This window comes from Podarcis erhardii, assembly GCF_964252035.2.
Source record: "Podarcis erhardii genome assembly, chromosome: Z".
NCBI classification, from domain to species: domain Eukaryota; kingdom Metazoa; phylum Chordata; class Lepidosauria; order Squamata; family Lacertidae; genus Podarcis; species Podarcis erhardii.
In genome coordinates this window covers 2,037,191-2,062,045 of record NC_138504.1, presented here as the reverse complement: position 1 = coordinate 2,062,045, position 24,855 = coordinate 2,037,191, and the positions used below count along the sequence as shown (strand labels likewise).

The 24,855-nt window shown below is 45.2% G+C and overlaps 1 protein-coding gene and 1 long non-coding RNA gene across 8 annotated transcripts in view; both read right to left on the bottom strand.

The window, feature by feature from the left end:
- MBNL3 (muscleblind like splicing regulator 3) overlaps positions 1–24,855 on the bottom strand; it is a 112,242-nt gene that overhangs the window by 50,007 nt on the left and 37,380 nt on the right. For 2 of the 7 annotated variants that reach the window (XR_014152473.1, XM_081846811.1), the window contains exon 1: positions 14,959–15,525. The exons of 1 other annotated variant lie outside the window; for it this stretch is intronic. Coding sequence is in view for 4 of the 6 variants with exons in the window: in XM_081846811.1 (XP_081702937.1) it covers positions 14,959–15,132 (174 nt within the window). In the remaining 2 variants the exon portion in view is untranslated. Of the gene's footprint in view, positions 1–14,958; positions 15,526–24,855 lie in introns of those variants that run through there. 4 more of the 7 variants (XR_014152474.1, XM_081846812.1, XM_081846813.1 and 1 more) reach the window with 4 other exon arrangements.
- LOC309333411 lies at positions 15,960–16,562 on the bottom strand. The gene is made up of 2 exons (XR_014152503.1): positions 16,372–16,562; positions 15,960–16,245 (listed from the first exon to the last, which is right to left on the bottom strand). It is a non-coding gene; the product is annotated as an uncharacterized lncRNA (long non-coding RNA).

The window sequence follows — 24,855 nt, the reverse complement described above, 5'->3', positions numbered from 1 at the left end:
GACCCTTGGAGTCCCCTCCACCTCTCCAACTCTATGATAACCCTGTACCTGCATCCACCTATCTCTGCAGCTTTCATCCTTGACTCTGGCCTGACCTGGATTACACATGCATCTTCCATCCGGTTGTTTGCAGGCCTGATCCTGCAGGGCCCTGGCATGCACTGGCTGACAGGTCCCAGTTCTGCCCCCTTCCCTCTGTGTGGGAGACCACTCACTTTGAACAAGGCAAGAGTGGCAGAGACTGCCAAAGAATTTAACAGTCATCTCCAGCCTTGGTGGTTTCTCAGGTGCTCAGACAGTACAACGGCAATCACAGCGAACAGACTGGGCTTCAGTTTCCCCTTCCACCCAAGACCCAACCCAGTCCTAGGCAAGGCTACTGAAGCAAGAATAGAGAGAGAAGACCACAACATGCATGCTACGTGCAGACCATGCAAGGCCATGTGTAACTGTGGAGAACTCCTGAAATATTCATGCAGCTGCAAGCTCAGTGCTATGGTAATTTCCCCTTCTTAGTTCGCAAGAACAGTCTCTCCCACCCCCAGTGCTAACAGCCTGCAGCAGATATGCAAAGAACATAGGCTGGAAATAAAGGCAACCCACAGAATTTAAAACCACTGCTCAAAGGATCTGGAGGCAAAAGGTATCACTCTAAGAAAGTCAATTATGTCTGCCTATCATAGAGTTGGAAGAGACCCCCAGGGATCATCGATTCCAACCCCCTGCAAGGCAGGAATCTCAGCTAGATCATCCATGACAGGTGGCCATTCAACCTCTGCTTAAAAATCTCCAGGGAAGGAGAGGCCACCTGCTGCCTTGCCTTCAAAGTGAACCCAAGAAAGGCCTTAGGCTGATTTTAGTAGTTGGGAAATTAAAGATTAAAAGCTGCACTTGCCTTGAAGTGCTGGGTTTAATTAGTTACAGGTTAATCAGTTCAAACATTAATTGGCAGATTGAAGTTTGCAAACGCATGCTACTAGATCTGTAGCCGGTTTCGAACAAACTGTCCTAAATCTAGGTTGTGGAGGTAGAGGCCTCATGTTAGCTGAACAGGATGACCTTTTGGGCATTGCAATATTTGCACAGCGGATGGAGGCTGGAAAACACGTTGGATTCTAAGTCGTACATTCAGTGTCTTTGCATGTGAGAAAATGTTCTTTAAAAATCAGTTCTTAAAATTCTACTTAAAAATTCTACACCAGCAGCATTGTACACCTACTCAAATTATCTTGCATTACTTCCAGTGCTTCATCAAACTGTTGTGGGAAGAGAGGGGCTTTTTCCATTTCAAGCATGAATGCCCACATGGGGTGTTATTCTGGAATGAAATTTGTAAAGAGATATCAAGGGTTATTACAACACATATTCAGGTTTCTCCCCAGTTATCCCTACTAAATATGTGGACGGATGCCATGAGGACATTTCGCCAAAAACCTGCCAAGCTCTCTATAGAACCACAGTAGAAATCGTTAAAAAATCTGTACTATCAGGTAACTCTCATGGCGTGTCCAGAGCATTGTCTAGTTCTGCTGTGTTGGATGGGTTTCAGTTGGCAAGGCTTGAGGATGTGGACAAGGTGCCTGGATTGGTCAGGGTGACCACTTGCATGCGCTCTGGACCCTTGCCCCTCTTGGCTGATAAAAATCAGCAGGGAGGGGACAGCTGGCTGGGCTAGGGAGGTATGTAACAGAACAGGCCTTTTCTGCAGCGGCTCCCTGTTGGTGGAATACTCTCCCTAGGGATATTTGTCCGACACCTCCCTTATATATCTATAGGCACCAGGAGAAAACCTTCCCCTTCACCCAGGCCTTTGGCTGATTCATATTCTACTGCCATTTAAATGTGTTTCTGTGTTTGGTTGGGGGGGTATTCTTTTTTATGTTTTATTTATTTGCGCTTTTATCTCATGTTTTTATCTTGTGAACCGCCCTGAGATCTTTTGATGAAGAGTGGTATATAAATCTAACAACAACATCATCCTTATGGTATAAAGCAGCCTTTCTCAACCTGTGGGTCCCCAGATGTTGTTGAACTACAACTCCCATCACCCCTAGCTAGCAAGGCCAGAGCTCAGGGATGATGGGAGTCGTAGTCCAACAACATCTGGGGACTCACTGGTTGAGAACCGCTGGAAAGTCTCTGGAATTTAGTTACTATAGAAGAAATAAAACATAAATTAGGGTCTCTAAGGTGCAGGAAGAGCCTGATCATTTATATTCTGCATGCTGGGATTTTATTTCGTATAGTTTAGTTTCAGATTTACAGGCATCTCTCCTGTGCAGTCTACAGAAATATGGTTGCCATGATTTTAGTGTTAGTATTTAATATGCTCAGGTTTTGTATGCCTTGCCTTTAATTGGATGTATCGCTGAATTTTTGTTATTGATGACTTGTCTTGGCAGTTCCATAATAATTTGAAAACTCATTAAAATAAATTAAAACAAGCAACCCTCCGCCGCACCTTTAATAGGGTCTAGAAATGGCCCAGAAGCCTATGCAGTTGCTCTTGAGACCGGTGTGATGATGAACGTCCCTTTTGAGGGTTAAATATTGGTGCTTATTATTTCTTAATAAAATATTTATATACTACTGTATCATAAAACCTCTTGGCAAATAGAAGGAGAAGAAATGGAGGCGGTGAGAGATTTTACTTTCTTGGGCTCCATGATCACTGCAGATGGTGACAGGAGTCACGAAATTAAAAGACACCTGATTCTTGGGAGAAAAGCGATGACAAACCTAGACAGCATCTTAAAAAGCAGAGACATCACCTTGCCAACAAAGGTCCGTATAGTAAAAGCTATGGTTTTCCAAGTAGCGTTGTATGGAAGTGAAAGCTGGACCATAAAGAAGGCTGATCGCCAAAGAATGGATGCTTTTGAATTCTGGTGCTGGAGGAGACTCTTGAGAGTCCCATGGACTGCAAGAAGATCAAACCTATCCATTCTTAAGGAAATCAGCCCTGAGTGCTCACTGGAAGGACAGATCCTGAAACTGAGGCTCCAATACTTTGGCCACCTCGTGAGAAGAGAAGACTCCCTGGAAAAGACCCTGATGTTGGGAAAGATGGAGGGCACAAGGAGAAGGGGACGACAGAGGACGAGATGGTTGGACAGTGTTCTCGAAGCTACCAGCATGAGTTTGACCAAACTGCGGGAGGCAGTGGAAGACAGGAGTGCCTAGCATGCTCTGGTCCAGGGGGTCACGAAGGGGCGGACACGACCAAATGGCTAAACAACAACAATCATAAAAAAAGCAGCTTACAACAATAACTATATGTAATAAAAGAGCATAAATAAACCATTATGGAAAGACATGTTCTTAATTGCCCAAATGAGCCTCGGCGCATAGGAAAGCTTTCAGCAGGCTTTTAAAGGTTGAAGGAGAAAGTGCTTGCCTAACCTCTAGCGGCAGAGTTTTCCCCAGGACTGGGCAGAGGACCCTAATGGGCTGCATTCTGTGTCATCAGCAAGTGAGGCTCACCAACTTGGAGGACAACCAGCGATGCTCCTGCAAAAGATCTCCGTGATGGAGCTGGGATATAAGAGTTTGGGCAATCTCTGCAACACCCTTGACGTAAGATGTTCTGGGCTTTGTAAATTAACATAAGGACCTGGAAATTATTAATTTAGTCCTAGAAACTTCACTTCGTTTTGAAGAGTATCTGCTTTGAAGAACTACACCCTCCCCTCCCCCCCCCAATTATTTGAAATTCACCACCAGGCAATGGAACAATGGGGTCACATGTGCACCAAAGGTCAGCCAAACACATGTTACTTCAGCCCTGGAAGGAAGAGTCCTTGCCTCTCATACAACAATGGATTAACAACAATGGATTAACAATTTGCACTCTGGTTGCTTATCTGAGCTGACAAGTGATGGCGTTAGGGTGAAAAATAAATCAAGAATATTTGGCCGGCTTCTCTGGAGACTTATTCATCATCACTGGCAGTCCGGTATATTCTCATTAACAATTCATATGGCCAAAGCAGCTTAACCCATGTTATGCTTTCCTATTTTCCCTTTTCTTTTTCTTTTTTCTACATCACTTTAAATGTATTGTTCTCAATGGTAATTAAAAACTGCTTGCTTTTCTTTTAGCCTAGTGTGATTATGTTCCATGGACCTAGGTCTAACTGCTGTGTTCTTAAACCAAATTATATTTCCAAACTATTTTCAAGGGCTGCAAATCAGAGCTCTGGACGATTTTTTAAAAAATAAAAAAATTCTCTTGCTCTGTCTTTCTTTCTTTACTGGTGTTGGATGGATCTTCCATTTAAAGATATTTGTAAGCCAGCTTGAATGCCATTTGGGGATGAAGGGTGGGGAGAATTGTAAGTTCACAGGTGTATTTTAAATAACTACATGCTTGTCTAGATAGATGCAGCTCCATCCTTTTTTTTAAAGTGCACCTTGCTCACCAAAATATTTTCGAAAGGCTAAGCTTGCAAGTCTGCATTCTTTGAAAACTGGATGCCACAGGTTGCTCCTGTGCAAATGACTGGTATTTTCTTCTGATTTTCCATGTGAGGTTTTAAGGATTACTGTCAGTTCAGTTACCTTAATTACACAGCTCTGCCAGGATGTAACACGAAAGGACAGGCTGTGATGCCATCATTGCCACCACTTTCCCCCTTTGCCAATTGCAGTTCTGAGTAAGCCAAGAAAGTGTAACCAGTTGTCTTTGTCAGTGGGAAGAAAGTTTGTGCTTTGTACCTGGCCACAAGGTACCTTGCACCTCTCCCATTCATAGGGTTCCCCCCACCCTCCAAGGATTGCAGGTCAGAATGCAAACAGACTCCAAATTTATCGGTGGAAAAAGGAAGGACCGCAAAGCCCTTTGGGAGGCAGACTGCATCAGCCTCTGCTTTGCAAGTCAAGTTACTCAGTTCCAAAGTCAGAAATCTGCAGGAGAAAATCAACATGTCCAGCGATCAAAAACTAGTTCAGCAGCTTTGCTGGAAGCATACCAGTACAGGACTCAAGCTAAATTGTTGCACAAAATATTTAGCTACTGAGCAAATGTCATAAAAAGCAACCCCTGACCGTTAGGTCCAGTCGTGGTCAACTCTGGGGTTGCGGCACTCATCTTGCTTTATTGGCCAAGGGAGCCGGCGTACAGCTTCCAGGTCATGTGGCTAGCATGACTAAGCCGCTTCTGGCGAACCAGAGCAGCGCACAGAAACGCCATTTACCTTCCCGCCAGAGCGGTACCTATTTATCTACTTGCACTTTGACGTGCTTTCGAACTGCTAGGTTGGCAGAAGCTGGGACCGAGTAATGGGAGCTCACCCCGTTGCTTATCCAAAATATTTGTGCTCATGCTGCTGGCTCAAAGCATTCAAGGACACTGCAGAACAAAGGGGGGGGGGGACCACATACATATACACACAGATAAAACCCTTTCTATACAAATAACAACAGCATGGGTTAATATTGTTCAAGGATTTGGAAATTAGCTTTCAGTTCCTGTGCTTTCAGAACCAAGCACGAAAGAATCAAGAACACAAACAAAGCAGCAGTAAAACTGTTTCTGACAAGAGGCAAAATCTACTACGCATTTCAACAAGGCATGGAGTCCCCCCTGCTGGCCCCAAATACAGACCTGCCTGAGTGTCAAGTCTACCTAGGGAAGCCTCAGTCTCTGTCAGAGTTTTCCAAACTTTCCATGTTGGCGACATACTTTTTAGATATGCATCATTTCGTGACACAATTATTCAGTTTTACTAGCAAACCGGAGGTTAAACTAACCCCTTTCCAGCCCTGGGAGGAGTATGGGGAGCATTCGCACGACACACCCACACATCGCAACCAACACACTAGTGTGTCACAACACACAGTTTGGAAAGCTCTTGCACTTTCAGGAGAATCAGCACAAGAGGCAAAGTTTTACTGGTGGTGGCACTGCAGTTCTGGAATGCCCTCTAGACATAGGCTGGGCTCCTTCTCTGCCTGAGATTTCTTTTAGAGCAGGGGTGGGGAACCTGTTGGGGGTGGGGAACAGCTGTCCATGTGCCAAACTACAACTCCCATCTGCCCCCAGGCAGCTTGCTAACAATTTCACATTATATTTTAGATTCATGCTTTTCCTTGGGTTATTATTGCATTGTTTTTAGTGCATGTTCCATTTCACTGATACATTCTTTGGGTGTTTCATATGTGTAGGGGGCTGCTTTTTTATTTTATCATGATGCTGCCCTAAGGGAAAAGCAGTGTCATACAACTAATTGAACTGAATACGCAGGACCTGCAACAAAATTTTGCAGTGGGATGCTCCTGTTTAGGGAGCAGACCAGCCATACCATCCTGGCGGATACTCCATTCCATTCCTACTCCCCTCACCCCACCCCAAACATATACTCAGCATTCAGTGTCCACCCAGCATGCTCAGTCCTCATCAGCCTGTATGTTGTTGTTTTTTGAGTGATGGTGGTGGGTTCCCCCCCCCCAAAAAAATATTTTTTTCAACTTCTGCAACCTTGGGGCTCCCCCAAACCTCTTCTTTGCAGGGGATGCCATTTTGGCTAGATAAAAATTGCCACTGGAGAATCTGATTAGTGTGTAGGACTGAGTCTTCTCAGCTTGTTGAGTCGAATCATTACAATTAATTTTAATTACCATTCATACAGAGCTAGCTACATATAAGGTGCTTTATGAATAATGAGAAGCTGTGAACTGTGGCTATAAAGGGATGTCCAATGAAGCTGAATGTTGGAAGAGTCAGGGCAGACAGAAAGAAGTCCTTTGTGCAGTGCAGAGTTAAACTGTGGAACTCCCTGCCACAGGAGGCAGCGATGGCCACCAAGTTGGGTGGCTTTAAAAGAGGATTGGACAAATTCATGAAGGAGAAGGTTGTGCAAAGAGTTCCAGCCACAAGGGCTCTGCTCCTCCTCCACAGCCAGAGGCAGAAATGCCAGTCTGAATGCCAGTCACTGGGGATTGCAGGTGGACAGAGTGCCCTGCTTTAGAACCTCCCACAGAGGCATCCGGTTGGCCACCATGCCGACGTTCTGCCTTCACTGCCAGAGGAAGTATCCTTCTAAATACCTGGGAATCACCTGTGCGGGTGGTTGGGTGGGTGCTGTTGCACCAAGGGCCAGATTGCAGGCTTCCCAGAGAAAGCTGGTTGACCCTATTCCACCAGGCTTTCTCCCTATGTTCTTAACTCTTGACATTTACCTTCTAACATCTGATTGTTTCATTCTGCTACTGACTCAATTTTAGCTCAGGCTTAAAATGCAATTTGGTTTAGAACTCTTGCTTGAAACAGGATTGCTTTTCTCTTTTTATAAAAAAATTGCGCTGCAACTTTATAGAGATTTTGTTGTAAGCCGCTTTGAATACTGGTGTGCAAGAGCTAAATTATGCCATTATATTATAATTCATCCTGACTAATTAATATAATTAAGTATGTGTCATGGCTTCCCATTTTCTTCCTTTTTGTTCATTGCAGAGAGCTGTGGGGGCTTCATATGAGGGAGGAATGAGGAAGAAATCTGATTCAATTCCCATTTAAAGTCAAACCTACCTAATTCACACCTTCGTACACAACGCAAGGACCAAACCACAGCTGCCCTTCAAATTTCACACTTCTGCAAAGGAAGGCACTACTGTCCCGGCAAGACCAGTGGCGGAGGGAGGGTCTTGTGTGGCGGCACCTCGCCTGTGGGGCCGTGGAACGTCGCCCATGCGAGCGTCGTCCCAAGGGGGTGGCGTGCACAAGCCCATCTCAAGGGGGCGGCCGAGTGCGGGGGCGGAGGGATTACACGGGCCCCACTGTGCTTGCTTTACACCCGTGTAAGCGGCTCCTGTCCCGCTTTGCTGCTTTAAAGCAAGCCGCGGAGGAGCTCCCATCCATCCCTCCTCTGCTTAACATTCGCTTCATAAGATGCACAGACATATCCCCTTACTTTTTAGGAGGAAAAAAGTGCATCTTATGGAGCGAAAACTACGATATTTGAACTGTTCTCAAAACACCTCTGTCTTCTCTTGTCTGGGCTAAACCCAGCTTCTTCAACCATTCTTCATAAGGCTCAGTTTCCAGACCCTGGATAATCTTGGTCTCCCTCCTCTGCCCACCTTCCAGCTTGTCAACACCCTTCTTAAATTGAGGTGCCCAGAACTGGACAGAGTATTCCAAGTGTGGTCTGACCAAGGCAGAAGAGAGCAGGACTATTACTTCCCTTGACCTGGACACTAGACTTCTCTTGATGCAGCCTAGAATACCATTAACTTTTTTTGCTGCTGTATCACATTGTTGACTTCGGTGAAGCTTGTGGTCTACTAACACCCTTAGATCCTTTCCACATGTACTGCTGGTAGAAATACCGTATTTTTCGCTCTATAACACGCACCCGACCATAACACACACGTAGCTTTTAGAGGAGGAAAATCCGTAGGCATGCCACCCGTAGGCATTCCCTCCATAACACGCACAGACATTTCCCCTTACTTTTTAGGAGGAAAAAAGTGAGTGTTATGGTGCAAAAAATACGGTACATACATACATACATACCTACATACATACCCATCCCAGCTGGCTGGGTTTTCCAAGCCCACTCTGTGTGGCTCGCAACAGAATATTAAAAACATGATAAATCATCAAACCTTAAAAACTTCCCTAAGCCAGGTGTCCCTCATCCTACATTTTTGCATCTATTTTATTGTTCTTGCCTAAGTGTAGAACCCGACATTTGTCCCTATTGAAATTCATTTAGTTTGTTTGGGCCTAGTTCTCCAATTTGTTAATCCTAATTCCATCTTCTGTGGCATTAGCTACACCTCCCAGTTCGGTGTCATCCGCAGATTGGATGAGCATCCCCTCAATTCCTTCATCCAAATCATTTATAAAGATGTTGAACAACAATGGGCCCAGGACAGAACCCTCCGACACCCCACTTGTCACTTTTTTCCAGAAAGATGAGGAATGAGTCCTCTTTGGGTTCGGTCTGCCAACCAGCTACAAATCCACCTAACAGTTGCCTCATTCCACCCACATTTTACCAGCTTCTCTGCAAGTATATCATGGGGGACTTTTGTCAGAAGCCTTGCTGCTATTTAATCCATTCTTTAAACAAGTTCCAAATATACTGCATATGCTTTCTACATGTTTGTTTTGTGCTGTCAACATATCAACCAAAGATTGGCCATGGACCCTCAACGATGGGGAGTGGGTTGGTGGGCAAATCCACAATCTCCATTCAGACAGAGTCTCTCTTTGCATTTCCAGTTGGCAGGAATGAGCGGGTTTTCCTGCAAGTTTCCTGCAAGAAGTTTGAAGGTTCCCCTTCTGAAGCCACATGCCAAGTTCTGGAGAAACCAGCCAGGCTGGAATGACAGACGGTAAAAAGGCTCAGCCTTTCCCAGCTGTGTTTCAGCTGCACAGCACGCCTTCCTCAGTATCCCCTTTTTTACACAAATGTTTAAGGCAATGAGGAAGAATACTACATCCCTGACCAAAATCGCAAAGGGCCTGGTAGCAAGAGCAACTAAAACAGCCTTTGCCAAACTTGGGCCCTCCAACTGCAGCTCCCATCTGCCCCAGCCAACAGGGGGTAAAACTAGGGAATGCTGCAGTGTGGTCTAAGTGGTTAGAGTGCTGGACTAGGGTTCAAATCTACTTGGCCATGAAGTTAAACAGGGTGATCTTGGGCCAGTCCCTGCCTCTCAGCCTAATATGCCTCACAGGGTTGTGGTGACAATTAAACAAGGAGGGGAAGGCCATGTCGGAAGCCACCTTGGAGAAATGGTGGGAAGCAAATACAATAAATAAGTAAATGAAATCTAGAATCAGAAAACTGAAGCTTCTTTCAGTTTTCTGATTCTAGATTTCATTTAGAAATCTTCTTTCTTTTCAAAAGGAAAGAAGGTTCTAATCTGCACCAGAGTGATGAATTTCCTGATAGTGAAGGGCCCAGAGCTCACACCTGCTTGGCATGCAGAAGGCCCCAGGGACCATCTCCAACGGCCTCTCCAGGGAATGCTGAGAATGTCCAACACCTGAAACACTGGACAGCTGGTGCCAGTCAGTGCAGACACTCTTATTGAGATGGGCCAGTGTTTTTACACAGGACAACTTCCTATGTTCCTAGTACAGTGGTACCTCGGGTTAAGAACTTAATTTGTTCCGGAGGTCCATTCTTAACCTGAAACTGTTCTTAACCTGAAGCACCACTTTAGCTAATGGGGCCTTCCGCTGCTCCTGTGCTGCCGCCGCACAATTTCTGTTCTCATCCTGAAGCAAAGTTCTTAACCTGGGGTACTACTTCCAGGTTAGCAGAGTCTGTAACCTGAAGCATCTGTAACCTGAGGTACCACTGTACTAGTAAAATGGAACTGAAGCAACTGTGGGGTGAGAAGCGAGACCCACAGCTCTGGGGCAGGGTGCCTGCTCTGAATGCATGAGGCCCCAGGGTCCCTCCCCAATGGCCTCTCCAGTCAAAGATGGTGTGCAGAAACCCTTTCTGCCTGAGCTCTGGAGAGATGCTGCCATCACAGCAGACAGTGCTGAGTTAGCAGAACTAATTGTCCAGTTTCATAGCTGCTTGGAGACCCATGCGAAAAAGAGAGGCATTAATAATAATACTAAAACACAATTCAGTTAAAGCTCAGTGATATCACTTTAAAGCAGTGTTTCCCAACCTTGTGCCTCCAGCTGTTTTTGGGCTACAATTCCCATCATCCCTTGCCACTGGTCTTGCTAGTCAGGGATGATGGGAGTTGTAGTTCAAAAACAGCTGGAGGCACAAGGTTGGGAAACACTGCTTTAAAGAATCATGGCTTCCCCAAAAGAATTCTGGGAGTTGTAGTTTGTTAAGGGTGCTAAAAGTTGTTCGGGAACCCTTATGGCACTCTGAGAGGTACCATTTTCAGAGTGGTCCAGCAATCAATCCCTCTCCCTAGGGAACTCTGGGATCTGTGGCTTTGTGAAGGGAATGGGGCTTCCTAACAACTCTCAGCACCTACAACAAACTACAGCTCCCAGGATTCTTTGGGGGGGGGGGGAGTCATGACTGTTTAAAGTGGTGTCATAATACTTTAAATGTATGTAGCTTTGGAGAGTTTGCCTTGTGCCCCAGACCTGGGACTCGTTCATAAACTTCTGACACCAGCTGGCCCAGACTGGAAGCTGGAGTAAACGGTTGCCCCCAGAGGCCTGCAGCAACAAATGAAGCTAGGGGCCATGAAGTTTGGGTGGCGGGGGCGGTAGCAACGAGGGAAAGAACCTGAACATCATGTCCTCAGCAGGTTCCCCTTCTACACATAAGCCCACCTCCTTGTTGGTGTTGCTACTCACTTGCCTCTCCTACTGGACTCAATCTTCAGCCCAGAGAGGAGGATAAGACTTGGTGAAGCCTCCTATTTCCTCTCCCCTCACTGCTTTCAGGCATGTTCTCCCTGACATTTTGGTTAGCGAAATGGTTAAATATCAGCTAGCACTGCATATATTGTTGGACTTCAGCTCCCAGCAGTCCCAGTGGCCAGCATGGTGAATGGTCAGGGACAACAGGTGGTACAAACCAGCAACCTCTGCAGGGCACCTCTATTGACAGGGAGTCCCAAAGTCTGGGACCTTTCCGCAACAGAGAAGCCCCTTCTTTAATGTACCCACTTCACCTAGCATAGAACGTGGACCTAGTGAGATAAACAAGGCAGATAAGAGTGGAGCCATCTTTCTGCAAGCTGAGCATCTCTAGAAGAGCAACATCAGTGGGTGGTATCTAGTGGTGGTTCTGCATCCCTTCCCAGATTCATGGAATCACTGAGTTGGAATCATCTAGTCCAACCCAAATATGCAGCTGTCCCTAAAGGGGATTGAACCTGCAACCCTGGCGTTCTCAAAACCACGCTCTAGCCAACTGAACTATCTAGGCCGAGATATCCTTCTGTTAGCACTACATCGCTTTAAACATGGCATCCCACAAAGAGCCCCGGGAAGTGTCGTTTGCTGGGGCTGTTAGGAGACCTGCTTATTCTCCTTCACAGAGCTACATTTCCAGAGTGACTTAACAATCAATCTCTCTTCCCAGGAAACTCTGGGAATTGCAGCTCTGTGAGGTCTCCTAACAGCTCTCAGATCCTTTGGAAGAAGCCATGGCTGCTTAAAGTGGCAAGATAAAGGAAATAGTGTAGATGAGACCTCTCTGTCAGGATAACTTTATGAGAGGACTCTATCTGCCAGTCAGGTCCCTTGCTTTGCGCAAGTTGAAGTGTTTCCATCAATGCAAATCCTCCACTGGATGCAAGGGGGGAATGGAATTCAGTTTGCCTAATTCACACTTTATGAAACAAGGCACAAACCAAAACGCAAGCCATCCTTCAACATTCACATTTTTCTAAATTTTGCAATGTAACAAAAATCCACGTACCAGCAAAAAGTGTGCGTAAAAATGCATATTGTTAATGACATACAAAGATGCATTATATTTGAGAAAATATAATCGCCTCATCCATTTTCCTGAGAACCTTTTCTTTTTTATTTGTTAAAATTGTAAACTGATACGGCAATGTGGAGAACTGACCTTAAAATCGGAAAAATGAGAAACTGGGAGGTTCACTCACCCAGAGATATAACCCATAATAATTCATTTTCTGGCACTTCTGATGCCTTGGCAGGACTCAGATTTGTTTGTTTGTTTTGAGTCGCCAGGCCAACACAAAGCACCACTAAGGATGTCCGACAATTAAAACCTAAGCGTGCATTATCCTTCAGACTATACCATTCTACCACTCTATGAATATATATCTAAAAAAAATACAGCATAATGAAAAGAGGGTCAGTGCAGATGAGAAACAAAAGCAACAGAAGCAACTGTATATATCCGTGTTTTTAAGAGCGCACTCGCTCTCCCTTCAACAATAAACTCCTGCTGCCTCCTAAAATGCAAGTGGGTTATTCGAACACAGCAAGTTTTTTAACGCTGTCGCCCTCCCACAGTATTTGGGTGGAAAGAGAAAACTCTCCGTTCAGAAAGGCGGGTGGTAGGCGCGGAAATACGGTCACGTGACCTGCCCTTCCATTGTTTGATTTCGTACGAGGAGGCCACAGCCCAGGAAGCCCAGAAGCAAACGGCACGTGTTGCCAAATCTAATTCGTCTGTCATCCTCCTTTCCCATCGCCACCGTTGCTATAGTATGTTTCTCAGGCAACAGCCTTGGGTTGTTGTTTTTTGTGTATCTGGGTGGAAGCAAGATACTGAGGAGTACCCACTTCTCAACAAAACTAGGTTTGGGGGCTGGTGAAATGCAGTTCAGGGGCTGAAGCTGAACTGCAGGCCAGAGTCCCCAGTCTGAAACTCAATCCTGCTACGAATAGAAGTCACAATCCCTCTCAGCCTCAGTCCCTCCCATCTCTAATGATGTACAGTGGCCTATGAACAGCCCTGTTAATGAACTGTTCGGTGAACCAACTCTGCAAAACCAGAAGTAGGTGTTCCAGTTAGCGAACTGCCACGGAAGCCGAACGGTGGCAGGGAAGTGCCGGTGGGAGGCCTCAGTAGAGAAAGCACACATTGGTTTAAGAATGCTTTGGTTTAAGAACAGACTCCCGGAACAGATTAAGTTCATAAATCGAGGTACCACTGTACATCAGTAATGATGTTCCTTCCTTCCAGCATTGTTGTAAATATTTGCAAAGCTGCCTACATAGAATCCTAGAACGTAGAGTTGGAAGGGACCCTAAGGGCCATCCAGTCCAACCCCCTGCAATGCAGAGTTTTGGGCACACATTGCTTCCCTTTGTACGAACCTACTATGCTGACTTGGGCCTGTTGGAGCACCTACCCCCAGAGCTCTCTACTCGTGACTGGCAGTAGTGCTCCAAGGCATCAGATAGAGGAGCATGGAGCATTATGTGGAGGCAGACCATGTAGTGCAGCACTGCTTGAGAACCAGTGGTTCTCAAAACCTTTTCCTCTGGCCCCACTTTCAGAATGAAACATTTGTTCATGAATTTTTTAGTGATAAGAAATACAGTGGTACCTCGGGTTACATACACTTCAAGTTACAGACACTTCTAACCCAGAAATAGTACCTCAGGTTAAGAACTTTGCTTTAGGATGAGAACAGAAATTACTTAACCCGAGGTACCAGTACCTCAGGTTAAGTACTTAATTCATTCCAGAGGTCTGTTCTTAACCTGAAGCTGTTCTTAACCTGAAGCACCACTTTAGCTAATGGGGCCTCCTGTTGCTGCCGCGACGCCGGAGCACGATTTCTGTTCTCATCCTGAAGCAAAGTTCTTAACCTGAAGCACTTTTTCTGGGTTAGCGGAGTTTGTAACCTGAAGCGTATGTAACCCGAGGTACCACTGTACATTGGTAAACAAAAACAAACAACTCCTAGCAGTGCTTGATTTTTAACCTAGAACACAACTACTCAGTGGCGTAGCGTGGGGGGTGCAGGGGGGGCCGGCCGCACCGGGCGCAACATCTGGGGGTTAGGGAAATCCACGGGTTAGGGGGCGCAAATCCATGGGTTAGGGGGCGCAAATTACTTGCCTTGCCCCGGGTGCTGATAACCCACGCTACGCCACTGCAACTACTTTATGATGCAATCATGGGAAAGTATAAAACAATGCTAGTACATAAGAACATGAATCACACCCCAAATATGAAACTGACTGCCTTTGACTCTTCCTGCTGCACTTGCCACCCTCTCCTGCCTTGCCCTTCAAGAACCCTGGTCTACCTGGACTGGAAGCAATGGCTCTGCAGAGTTTCTGGCAGGGGTCTGTCTCTCCTGGGGATGAAACCTGGGGCCTTCTGAATGAAAAGCATGTACTCCACCGCTGAGCTAGATGCCTTTCCCGATTCTGCTGCCCAGCTCCCCGAAGGGATTGTGGGCTGGAACTGTTCACCAGTGAACCATCTCTCACGTCTGCTATTCCAACCAATGGCTGGCCAAGGGTGCACCAAAACAGCAAGACCTAGCAAGAGAGGTGTTACAGGAGCTCCTTACCTTTAGGGAGTCAAAGCAGGCGATAACTCGTCCATTTTCCACATGGCAACTCCTTGAAGGGTGGGCAAACTTGCACTCTGTGTCAGAGCGAGAACATGTACCTCTCTGAAATTCTCGACATACTTCCAACGTCAGCCATTTTGTATCACGAACCAAAGAAACGTTCACAGCCATTTTTTAAAAAATAAAAGAAACCACTCCCAAAAAAGGAAGGGGGGGGGAGAGAAAAAGGAAAACACAAGGAACCACACCCCTCCTTCAGGAGAAATAGTACTGCTGATCTTTCAAAGAAGAAGGGGGGGGGGGTAAAAAAGGGAATTCAAGTTTAAAAAAGTGAAGAAATAACTAACTTGTTGCTTTGGTAAACTTTTCTATTTGTCAGCACTTAGGTTTCCATTGAACTCAAATTGTGTTTGTTGAAAAGAAGGATTAAACATAAAGCCAATCATAAAATAGAAATCTCATCAGAATTAACTGAAAAGTCAAATTAGAGGCCAGCTCCTAAAAGTGCAATTCTCGAAGTCAAAATAGAAATGTGTTTTTTATATATATATATATATATATATATATATATATATATATATACACACACACACACCTATATATAGATATATATAATTCTTTTTTTGTGCCACTGCCAAAATTATTCTTTCAAAATAACTGGCAGACTTTTTATTTTCCCCTCCAAAGGATTATTCTGTGCTCTCCAGTTACTGGTTTCAATTATTCTCACGCTGAAAAAAGGAAAACGGAAAAGTCATTGCTGGCGATGCTGCAGGTAGAGCAGAGTTGGTTGGTTTCGTTTCTTGACAGGGGAAGAAGGGGAGCTGCAAGCAGGAACCAACAGAAGTTGGTTTTTTTAAAAAAGGTTTCCGTTTTTTCCTTTCGTTTGGAATATTTTAGTAAAGGGAGACCGTTAAGTCTGCTACATAGTCAGGAGACAGGGGAATGGCAGAGCAAATCTGAGTTGTAAAATGGTTAGGAAGAATATTTTTTTTGGGGGGGGGGAATTATAAAGATGGATGAGTTGCTATCAGGATATGAACTGCAAGCAACGCCAAACTTTGGAGAAAGGAAAAGCAAAAATAAAAAAGAGGAGAGTGATATCTATATATATCAATAGACATATATATAGATCTATATACACACACACGTATAGATATATGTATATATATATAATTTTTTCCCCAAAAAGCGAGCGAGGCAAAGCCCTGGACGCAAATCCAAGCGGCGGCGGCGGCGGCGGCGGCGGCGGCACAGGATTCAAGGAAGGCACTTTTCAGCTACCTGCGAAAGAGAAGAGAAAAGTGTCAGCTGAAGCCCAAGGCAGCTCCCCACCCTAAAGCTTCCAGCCCTCTCTCCGGAAAGCAAGTGGAAACTCATTTTCAACAGGAAAAACCTCTAGGTACCGACAGTGTGGCATTTTGAAGGCAGCCGCGGTAGGTGTTTGTATTAAAAAAATAAAAATAAAAATAAGAGAAGAGAGTCAGAAAGGAAAGGACATTTCTCCACACGGAACTGTGCATGGCACAGAGGAAGCAACCAATTACATTTACCGTTGCAGCAGAAAGCCTGGGCAGGCATCCAGTAAAAAAGGTTGTTTCATATTGATTTAATTCTGGCAGACATTCTCCCTCGTTTTCTGCCTCTTGCACAGTCTCTCTCTCCTCCTCCCCCACCCCGTGCCCGCTGCACGGGAAAAATGCCTCCACCTGGCGTTGCGGCAGACGGCCCTCTGGTGCGTCTGTGATGTGCCTCCGGGTTCCCAGCAAGAGCCAGCCACTGAGTGGGCAGGCTCTGCTTCTGCACAGGCCACTCAGACCGAGAGATGTGGCGAGGCGGCGTCGCAGTCGTGTGCAACAATCCACCCCTGGCACAGCTGGAAGCTCTCTGTGGCAGAGCGAGCATTCTGGAAAGAGCCCTTGCCCCCTTGCCACCCCCTCCACCAATTCCTCGCTGCTACTGCTGCCCCCTTCTCCAACCCAGAGTGGCTGGTCATGGCAGGGTGCCACTCTCAGAACACAGTTGGGCAGAAAACTGGGTGGGGAAACCTTGACTCTGAGGGCGTCCACAGACAAAGGAAAAATAAACTACCCTTCTCCTCTTTTTGTGGCACCATAAATCATTTTGGAAGGAAGTGTGCTTTGCACACACGCATCTGGTGGGTGGAAAATTTCATACACCCCCCACCCCTCATAGCAAACATTTGCCTCTGGGAGGCGAGATAGCTGGGTGCAAAGAAGTGTCTGCCGACAGAGGCTCAATGCTCTGTCTCACCCCATTAACTGCTACAGGTCCGTCATGGATTAGGGTTAACCCTCTGCATGCTAGCTGAAGATTCAGTGACTGAGGTTTCGTTCAGAAGGAAGAAGCTCATTCGTTCGCCAGGCGGTTTTTCTTTTCTCCCCTCCCGCCAAAACGAGAAGTAAAGCCCAGAGTGAAACTTAAGACTTCCACTGAAACACAGGAGGATTTACTATTTAGAATATTAACTCCATGTCTGCACAAAAAGTCTGTGCGTGTTCAAGTTCCAACATTATTACAGTGGTATCTTGGGTTACAAATGCTTCGGGTTACAAACTCTGCTAATCCGGAAGTAGTACCTTGGATTGAGAACTTTGCCCCAGGATGAGAACGGAAATTGTGCGGTGGCGGCACGGCAGCAGCAGGAGGCCCCATTAGCGAAAGCGTGCCTCAGGTTAAGAACGATTTCAGGTTAAGAACGGACCTCCAGAACGAACTAAGTTCTTAACCCGAGGTACCACTGTATTACAGTCAAACCTTGCTTCCCGAACGCCTCCATTTTGGAATGTTTTGGCTCCCAAACGCTGAAAACCCAGAAGTAAATTGTTCCAGTTTTTGAACATTTTTCAGAAGCCGAACGTCCGACATGGCTTCCACTTGAGTGCAGGAAGCTCCTGCAGCCAATTGGAAGCTGCGCCTCCGTTGTCGAACATTTCAAAAGCTGAGCAGGCTTCAAGAATAGATTACATTCAACAACCAAGGTTTGACTGTTTTTGATGCAACAGTGCCATATTTCAACAAATGCTTGCTGGATGAGTGCAAAAAGAACACAGAATTGCCGAACGTTTGCAGGTAGGGAGGTATTACTGCCATCAACAGCTGATGAACTAAGATAATCAGAAGCATGTGGCTTGATCAGATCGAAAGGTCCAGCCACTGCAAAACCTTGCCCATCAGGGGCCTTCCGTAGAGGCACAATGGCAAATGCTCTCTCCACTGTTGCTCCCCAGGAACAATTGCATATCAGTTTGCAATCTTTGGATTTATTTCAGTACACTTCTATAACAATTGGCACACTTTTAAAAAATAAAAATAGCTCATTTACAAAAGTTAAGCACCCACCAAAATATAAAAGCAAACGTGCAAACCTCAAAAGCACAAAAGTGGCAGATTAATGCACAAGATAACCAAAATGTTTAAAATGCCATGCACATATGGAGGGGGTTATGTGCCCAAGAAAAGAAGGAGGTTGCCGCGTGGCATAAGAGGTAGCAAAGTTGGTGCCCGTCAAACACACAGGGAAGACATGTCACAATTGGGGTACCACTGCCGAAAAAGCAGCCAGGAACGCAGCTGCCACTACTATGCCAAGAGTCCTGATTGGAATGTTTCTGGTTTTTTCTTTTTAACTGCATCTGATCCCAGCCCAGCCTGGGTGGTGGAAGCAAAGACCAGGATAAAGGAAGTTACTAGCTAGGCAGGGAACTGAACAAAAAGAGAAGCTGAAGAGCATTCAGGTGACATTGTGTGTTAGTGTGCTCCAGGTTTGGAAAGCTGGGAGATCTGGGTTCAAGTTATACCACAGACCCATTCGAGGCTTATTTCTCTCAGAGAAGGTCTGCATCTACCAAGGAATGCCTTACACTTCCCATTTCCTCTTGTGCATCACCTTCCTTGCACAATTATTATTATTAACTGACTGAGCTATTTATAATCCTACCTTTAAGAACTTACAAACAAAATACAAAATATGGTAATCTGGTAATAAACTAAAGAGCGTATTTCAAAATCAATCCCAAAAATGCCCTATTGGGGTGTGGGGTCTTCAGACCACACCTGTAAGCTGACATAAAGGTGGCCTGGCATAGCTCCATGGGAAGCACATTGCACAATTTAGTGGAGCAACCACTGGAAAGACCCTGCACTTAGTGTTCACTGTTCTGCTCTCCCTTAGAGGCAGGCTGAAGTGTCTGAAGTGAATATCTCAACACTTGGGGCAGGCTTATTTGATCTGAATAGCCTAGAAATGAGGCTGTTCAGTTTGGGATGCTTTACGAGAAATGTGAGGTGCAGGAAGTGCACAAATGAACTGTATTATCTGTGCATCCTACTGAACCTGAAGTCAGAGACTTTCAAATCAGGAAGAGCAGTGAACCAACACTTTTTGAAAGAGCAGGAAGCAACCTTTTAAGAAGTCAAATCATTTGATCCATCTACTGTGTACTGTCTGGCAAAAAAACATTTTCTGTGGCTGTCTTGTAGCAGGGGTCTCTCTGACTGGAAAGGCCAGGGAATCTGCCCCCACTCCACATTTTCTATAGGAAGGTTTTTATTTGAAACAAACAAGACAAAACAGACTGCATGTTAAGAAATTATGCAAATTGCCACTGGGTAATAATCTAGCCTAGCCTTTGGTGCTCTCCAGCTGATCTCCCATGAGCCTCAGCGAGCATGGCCAATGGTCAGGGGTGATGGGACCTGAGGTCCATAATATCTGGAGGGCCCCAGGTTGGGAGGCAGTTGATCTAATCCCTTTGAAAAATCCCATCCTTCCATTTGAAATCTCAACATAGCCAGAGGGCCGCATCCCATTCTAGGCAGCATTCTGGGGGCCACATGCCAGCAGTGTGTATACCCCTACCTTCTCGGTAGCGGCGCCTGCCCTGTGGAACGCCCTCTCATCAGATGTCAAGGAAATAAACAACTATCTGACTTTTAGAAGACATCTGAAGGCAGCCCTCTTTAGGGAAGTTTTTAATGTTTGATGTTTTATTGTATTTTAAATCATTTGTTGAGTGGCTGGGGAAACACAGCCAGATGGGCAGGGTATGTAGGTAGGTATGTATGTATGTATGTATGTATGTATGTATGTATGTATAAATAAATGATGATGGGCGGGGCCAGTAGCAAAAGTGGGAGGAGCAACGAAGGCAAATTTTACCTTTGTACACTAAGCTACATTCTACACACATTCTGCCCCTGGGACTAAGGTTCTGCACACCTTAACAGCTGGAACAGAGGAGGTCCATCTCTTGGTGCCTTCCTTTTTAGAGGCGAGCCCAGCAGCAGCCAGATAGACTGACTTTTTTTTTAATAAGATATTTATTAAAGTTTTCAAAAATAATACACTGGAAAACAAAAAGAAAAAGAAAGAACAAAAATACAAAAGTACAAAAATACAAAAATAAAAACAAATTAAAAACACATAGAGTTTCCATTTACTTATTTTCTTTGACTTATCTTCCAGACCTCCTCATACCTCCCTTTCTTATATTCCAATTCAATTTGTTTGTTTAGCAAATCCTCACCACTAATTCTTTTAATTATTTCAAAACCTTATTTTCCATATCTCTTATACATTACAGCTGAAAACCCCTTAATTTCTATCCAATATCATTCTAACATTCCTTAATTTTACAATATTCCTGCAAGTAGTCTTTAAACTTCTTCCAATCTTCTTCCGCCGCCTCTTTTCCCTGGTCTCGGATTCTGCCGGTCATTTCTGCCAGTCCCATATAGTCGATCATCTTCATCTGCCATTCTTCCAGAGTGGGTACATCTTGTGTCTTCCAATATTTTGCGATGAGTATTCTTGCTGCTGTTGTCGCATACATAAAAAATGTTCTATCCTTCTTTGGCACCAATTGGCCGACCATGCCCAGGAGAAAGGCCTCTAGTTTCTTCAGGAAAGTGTACTTAAACACCTTTCTCATTTCATTATAAATCATTTCCCAGAAAGCCTTAATCCTTGGGCACGTCCACCAAAGGTGAAAGAATGTACCTTCCGTCTCTTTACATTTCCAACATTTATTATCGGGCAAATGATAAATTTTTGCAAGCTTGACTGGGGTCATGTACCACCTGTAAATAATTTTCATAATATTCTCTCTCAAGGCATTACATGCCTTAAATTTCAAACCGGTGGTCCTTAACTGTTCCCAGTCAGCAAACATAATGTTATGTCCAACATCCTGTGCCCACTTAATCATAACAGACTTCACCGTTTCATCCTAAGTATTCCATTTCAGCAGCAAGATATACATCTTTGACAAAATCTTGTTTTTGGGTTCTAACAATTCTGTTTCTAATTTCGATTTTTCCACCTGGAATCCAATTTTCTTGTCCAATTTATAAGCTTCCATTATCTGATAATAATGAAGCCAGTCTCGCACTTTGTTTTTTAGTTTCTCAAAGCTCTGCAATTTCAATTTGTCTCCCTCTTGTTCCAAAATTTCCCAATATTTTGGCCATTTGGACTCCATATTAAGTCTTTTAAAGGCTTTCGCTTCCATTGGTGACAACCACCTTGGTGTTTTATTTTCCAATAAATCTTTTATCTTATCCAAACATTGAACAATGCTTTCCTGACAATATGATTTTTAAATGCTTTATGTACTTTAACCTTGTACCACAAATATGCATGCCACCCAAAAGCATTATTAAATCCTTCTAAGTCCAAAATGTCTGTGTTCTCAAGAAGCAGCCAGTCTTTCAACTTATTATCATTATTTAAATGTATTTGATCATTTGAACATTATTAACAATGATCAACAACACTGCTCCAGAAAAAATTGTCTTCAGATCGTAATATTCGCCAAGAAAATCGGACTTAACATCAAATTACAGTACAATATTTCTTCTAAAGAAAAGCCTCAAAACCTACTTGAAATTGCCTTTGCAGGAGGAAGTTGTTTTCCCAATAATATTATTCAAGGGGCAACCAGTTTTCCCAGAATGCGTTTCTGTATTCACTTGCAATTGTCACTCTTATGTAAGATGGCTCTTACAGCCAAGTCCCAAACCTTAAGCTTTTCTTTCCATGAAGGGAGTAATACAACTTTCCAGCTTCAGGCCATTAACATCCTTGCCGCTGCTGAGAGAACACAGAGTCAAAGAGTTGGGGGGGGGGGTCATCTAGTTCCAACCCCCTGCAATGCAGGAATCTTTTATTCAACCTGAGGCTCAAATCCACAAGCCTGAGATTAAGAGTGACTGAGCTATCGTTTGGACACTTTAGACATGCAAGTTTCTTTCTTTATGACAGGAGACGACCTTTTTGGTAGTGGCACCTATGCCTATAAAATACCCTCTCCAGTGACCCATGTACCTTGTTTTCAGCCAGACCTTTCATGATCCTAGTGGGGATTTTTTATTACCTGTGAGTTGTCGACACAATGAATGGTAGTGGCTCCTCTTCAGGGTTTAATGAACCTTTCCCAGGTCTACCTAGATATGTCAGGGATGGAACCTGGGACCTCCTACATAGCCTGCATTTTTGCCTGATGGGACCCAAGGCTAAACCAGCCCTAAACCACGAAAAACATATGTCAGGAAACTGCCATCGGAGCCCAGGGCGGTGGCGAGGCTCCCAGACGCTGGGGAGGGAACCAGCAGGGGGAGAACTTCCGCTGAGGAAGTAGAGGAGGGGGAAGCGTCGGAGGGAAGGCTCAGAGACCAGCGAGGGCAGCGGAGAGAGCTCAGGACCTCCCATTGGGACGCCCACTCTGCGCAGAAAGCTGTCGCGCAGGGAAGCTAGGCGGAGACTCTCGGTTAAGGAGCTTTTATGTTGGAAGAAATTCAGGAAACGCCCACTGACGGATTCTGCCAGCGATTAAGACAGCCACGAAGTAAGGGCTGTCTGGGCAGGGAAAGTTTTAGCCAACTACTCAGCTTGGAGCGGTGTGGCGCTTACGCACAAGCAACCCCTTATCCCATTACAACATAGAAGAAACTATCATTAAAAACAATTAAACACAGATAGAATTAAAACTGTATGCACATACAAAATCTGTTTAAAGTGTACCAATAATTATAATAAAAACAGCACAGCACCAGGCCTTTCATTAGAAGCCATCAATTCCCAAAAGTCTGTTGGGAAAAGGTCTTCACCCGCCAGCAGAAGGATAACAAGGAGGGAGCTGCCTGGCTTCTCCAGGGAGAGTTCCAAAGTCTGGGAGCAGCCACTGAGAAGGCCCTCCCCTGAGTCCCCACTGATCTTGCCTACGAGGGTGGAGGGACCAAGAGAAGGGCCTCCCCCGAAGAAACCCGGGCAGGTTCCTGGGAGGGAATATGGTCTTCCAGACACAGCTTTGACCTAAGCTGTGTACAATGGCTTGGGCCCTTGTGCAGAGAAGATTGTATTTTCCAATACAAATTTTCCTGGATGCAAAGATCCTTCTCTCGGTCCCATCAGCATCAGAAGCACAGCGGGTGGTGACACAAGACAGAGCCATTTCTGTGGAATTTCTTCCCTGGAGAAGTTAGACCTTACCTTTCTTCCAGCAGACTCAGACCTTCCTCTTCAGGCAGGCCTTAAGATGTAGACACTGGGCTGCTCTTGGGGGAAACTAAATTGTAATGCTGGTTTCAAATGTGTATTAGCGAATTTTAACTGTAGTTTGTTTTTCTTGATTTGCATTTTATAACGATGTTTTTTAAAAGCTGTGAGCTGCCCTGAATCCCAACTTGGGAGAAAGGGGCATGTGAAAGCAGGAAGATTGCACCTAATGCCTGTTTCACCTATGGTGTTGCCGCAGCTTTACACGGATAGCTGGAAATTTTTTAAAGTTAGTAAAAATGGAGTGGGAGAGTAGGAAAATCTGCTTGAAAGGGCCATCCAAGACCTTTCAAGATCTCATGGAGGCTCTTGCAGAACCTTCCCAGAGCCTGGCAAGCAAGTCATGGGGCTTAGAATTGGAAAGGACCCCCCCCCAGCCCCGGTTATGGAGTCCAACCCACTGCAATGCGGGAATATTTTGCCCCATGTGGGGCTTGAACCCACAGCCTTGAGATTGAGAGTCTCTTGCTGCACCAACTTAGCTTCCCCAGCAGCGCTTCTATCTGTACATAAAATAACAGAAGCAACAACAACAACAAAACAACAACAATATACTTGAAGAGACAGGAAGGGAGGTATTTACCATTTTGACGGCTTGGTTTAAGGGATAACCTCTCTGCCCGCCAAGCCACGCTGCACCATAAATCTGGCGAGTCTTTGGGAAATGTCCCTGTTTGAATTTGGAGCCCTAGGCCTGCTGTCCTACCAGGATTCAAGCAGGCGTGGAGGAGAGGCCTCATCCAGCAGCCGGCAACGCAGTGGGTGCAGCTTTGCAAACAAGCTGGCACAGGCTGAGGGATGGGTTGGAACAATGTGGAATTCTCTTAGGAATTAGGCCAACTGAAAGAAGAATGGGAGGCTTTTCTTGGAAGCAGCTTTTCCCCAAAAGCTGGAAGCACAAATGAATAAGCAAGATGCAACATAAACCTCCCCCCCCCGCCTGTCAGTGCTTCCAGGGTCTCTTTTGGATTAACCCAAAGCTTTGGGCATGCTAAGCAAGTTCTCCTTCCCTTCAGCCCCCATTTTCATTTATTTCAGGGGCACAGCTTGCCCAACTCCTCGGTCGGAGTGGAAACACGGCCAGCAAGCCCAGGAGGGACACATTTTAAGCACAGTCACAGCTTCCCCCAAAGAATGCTGGGAGCTGTAGTTTTTTACGGGTGCGGAGTTGTTCCCCACCCAAAGCAGTTTAACCATCAATCCCACGTCCCAGGGAACCCTGGGAACTCTGTGGAAAGGGGAAAAGGGGGGTCCTCCTAACAACTTTCAGCACCCGCAATGAACTACAGGTCCCAGCATTCATGGAAAGCCATGAA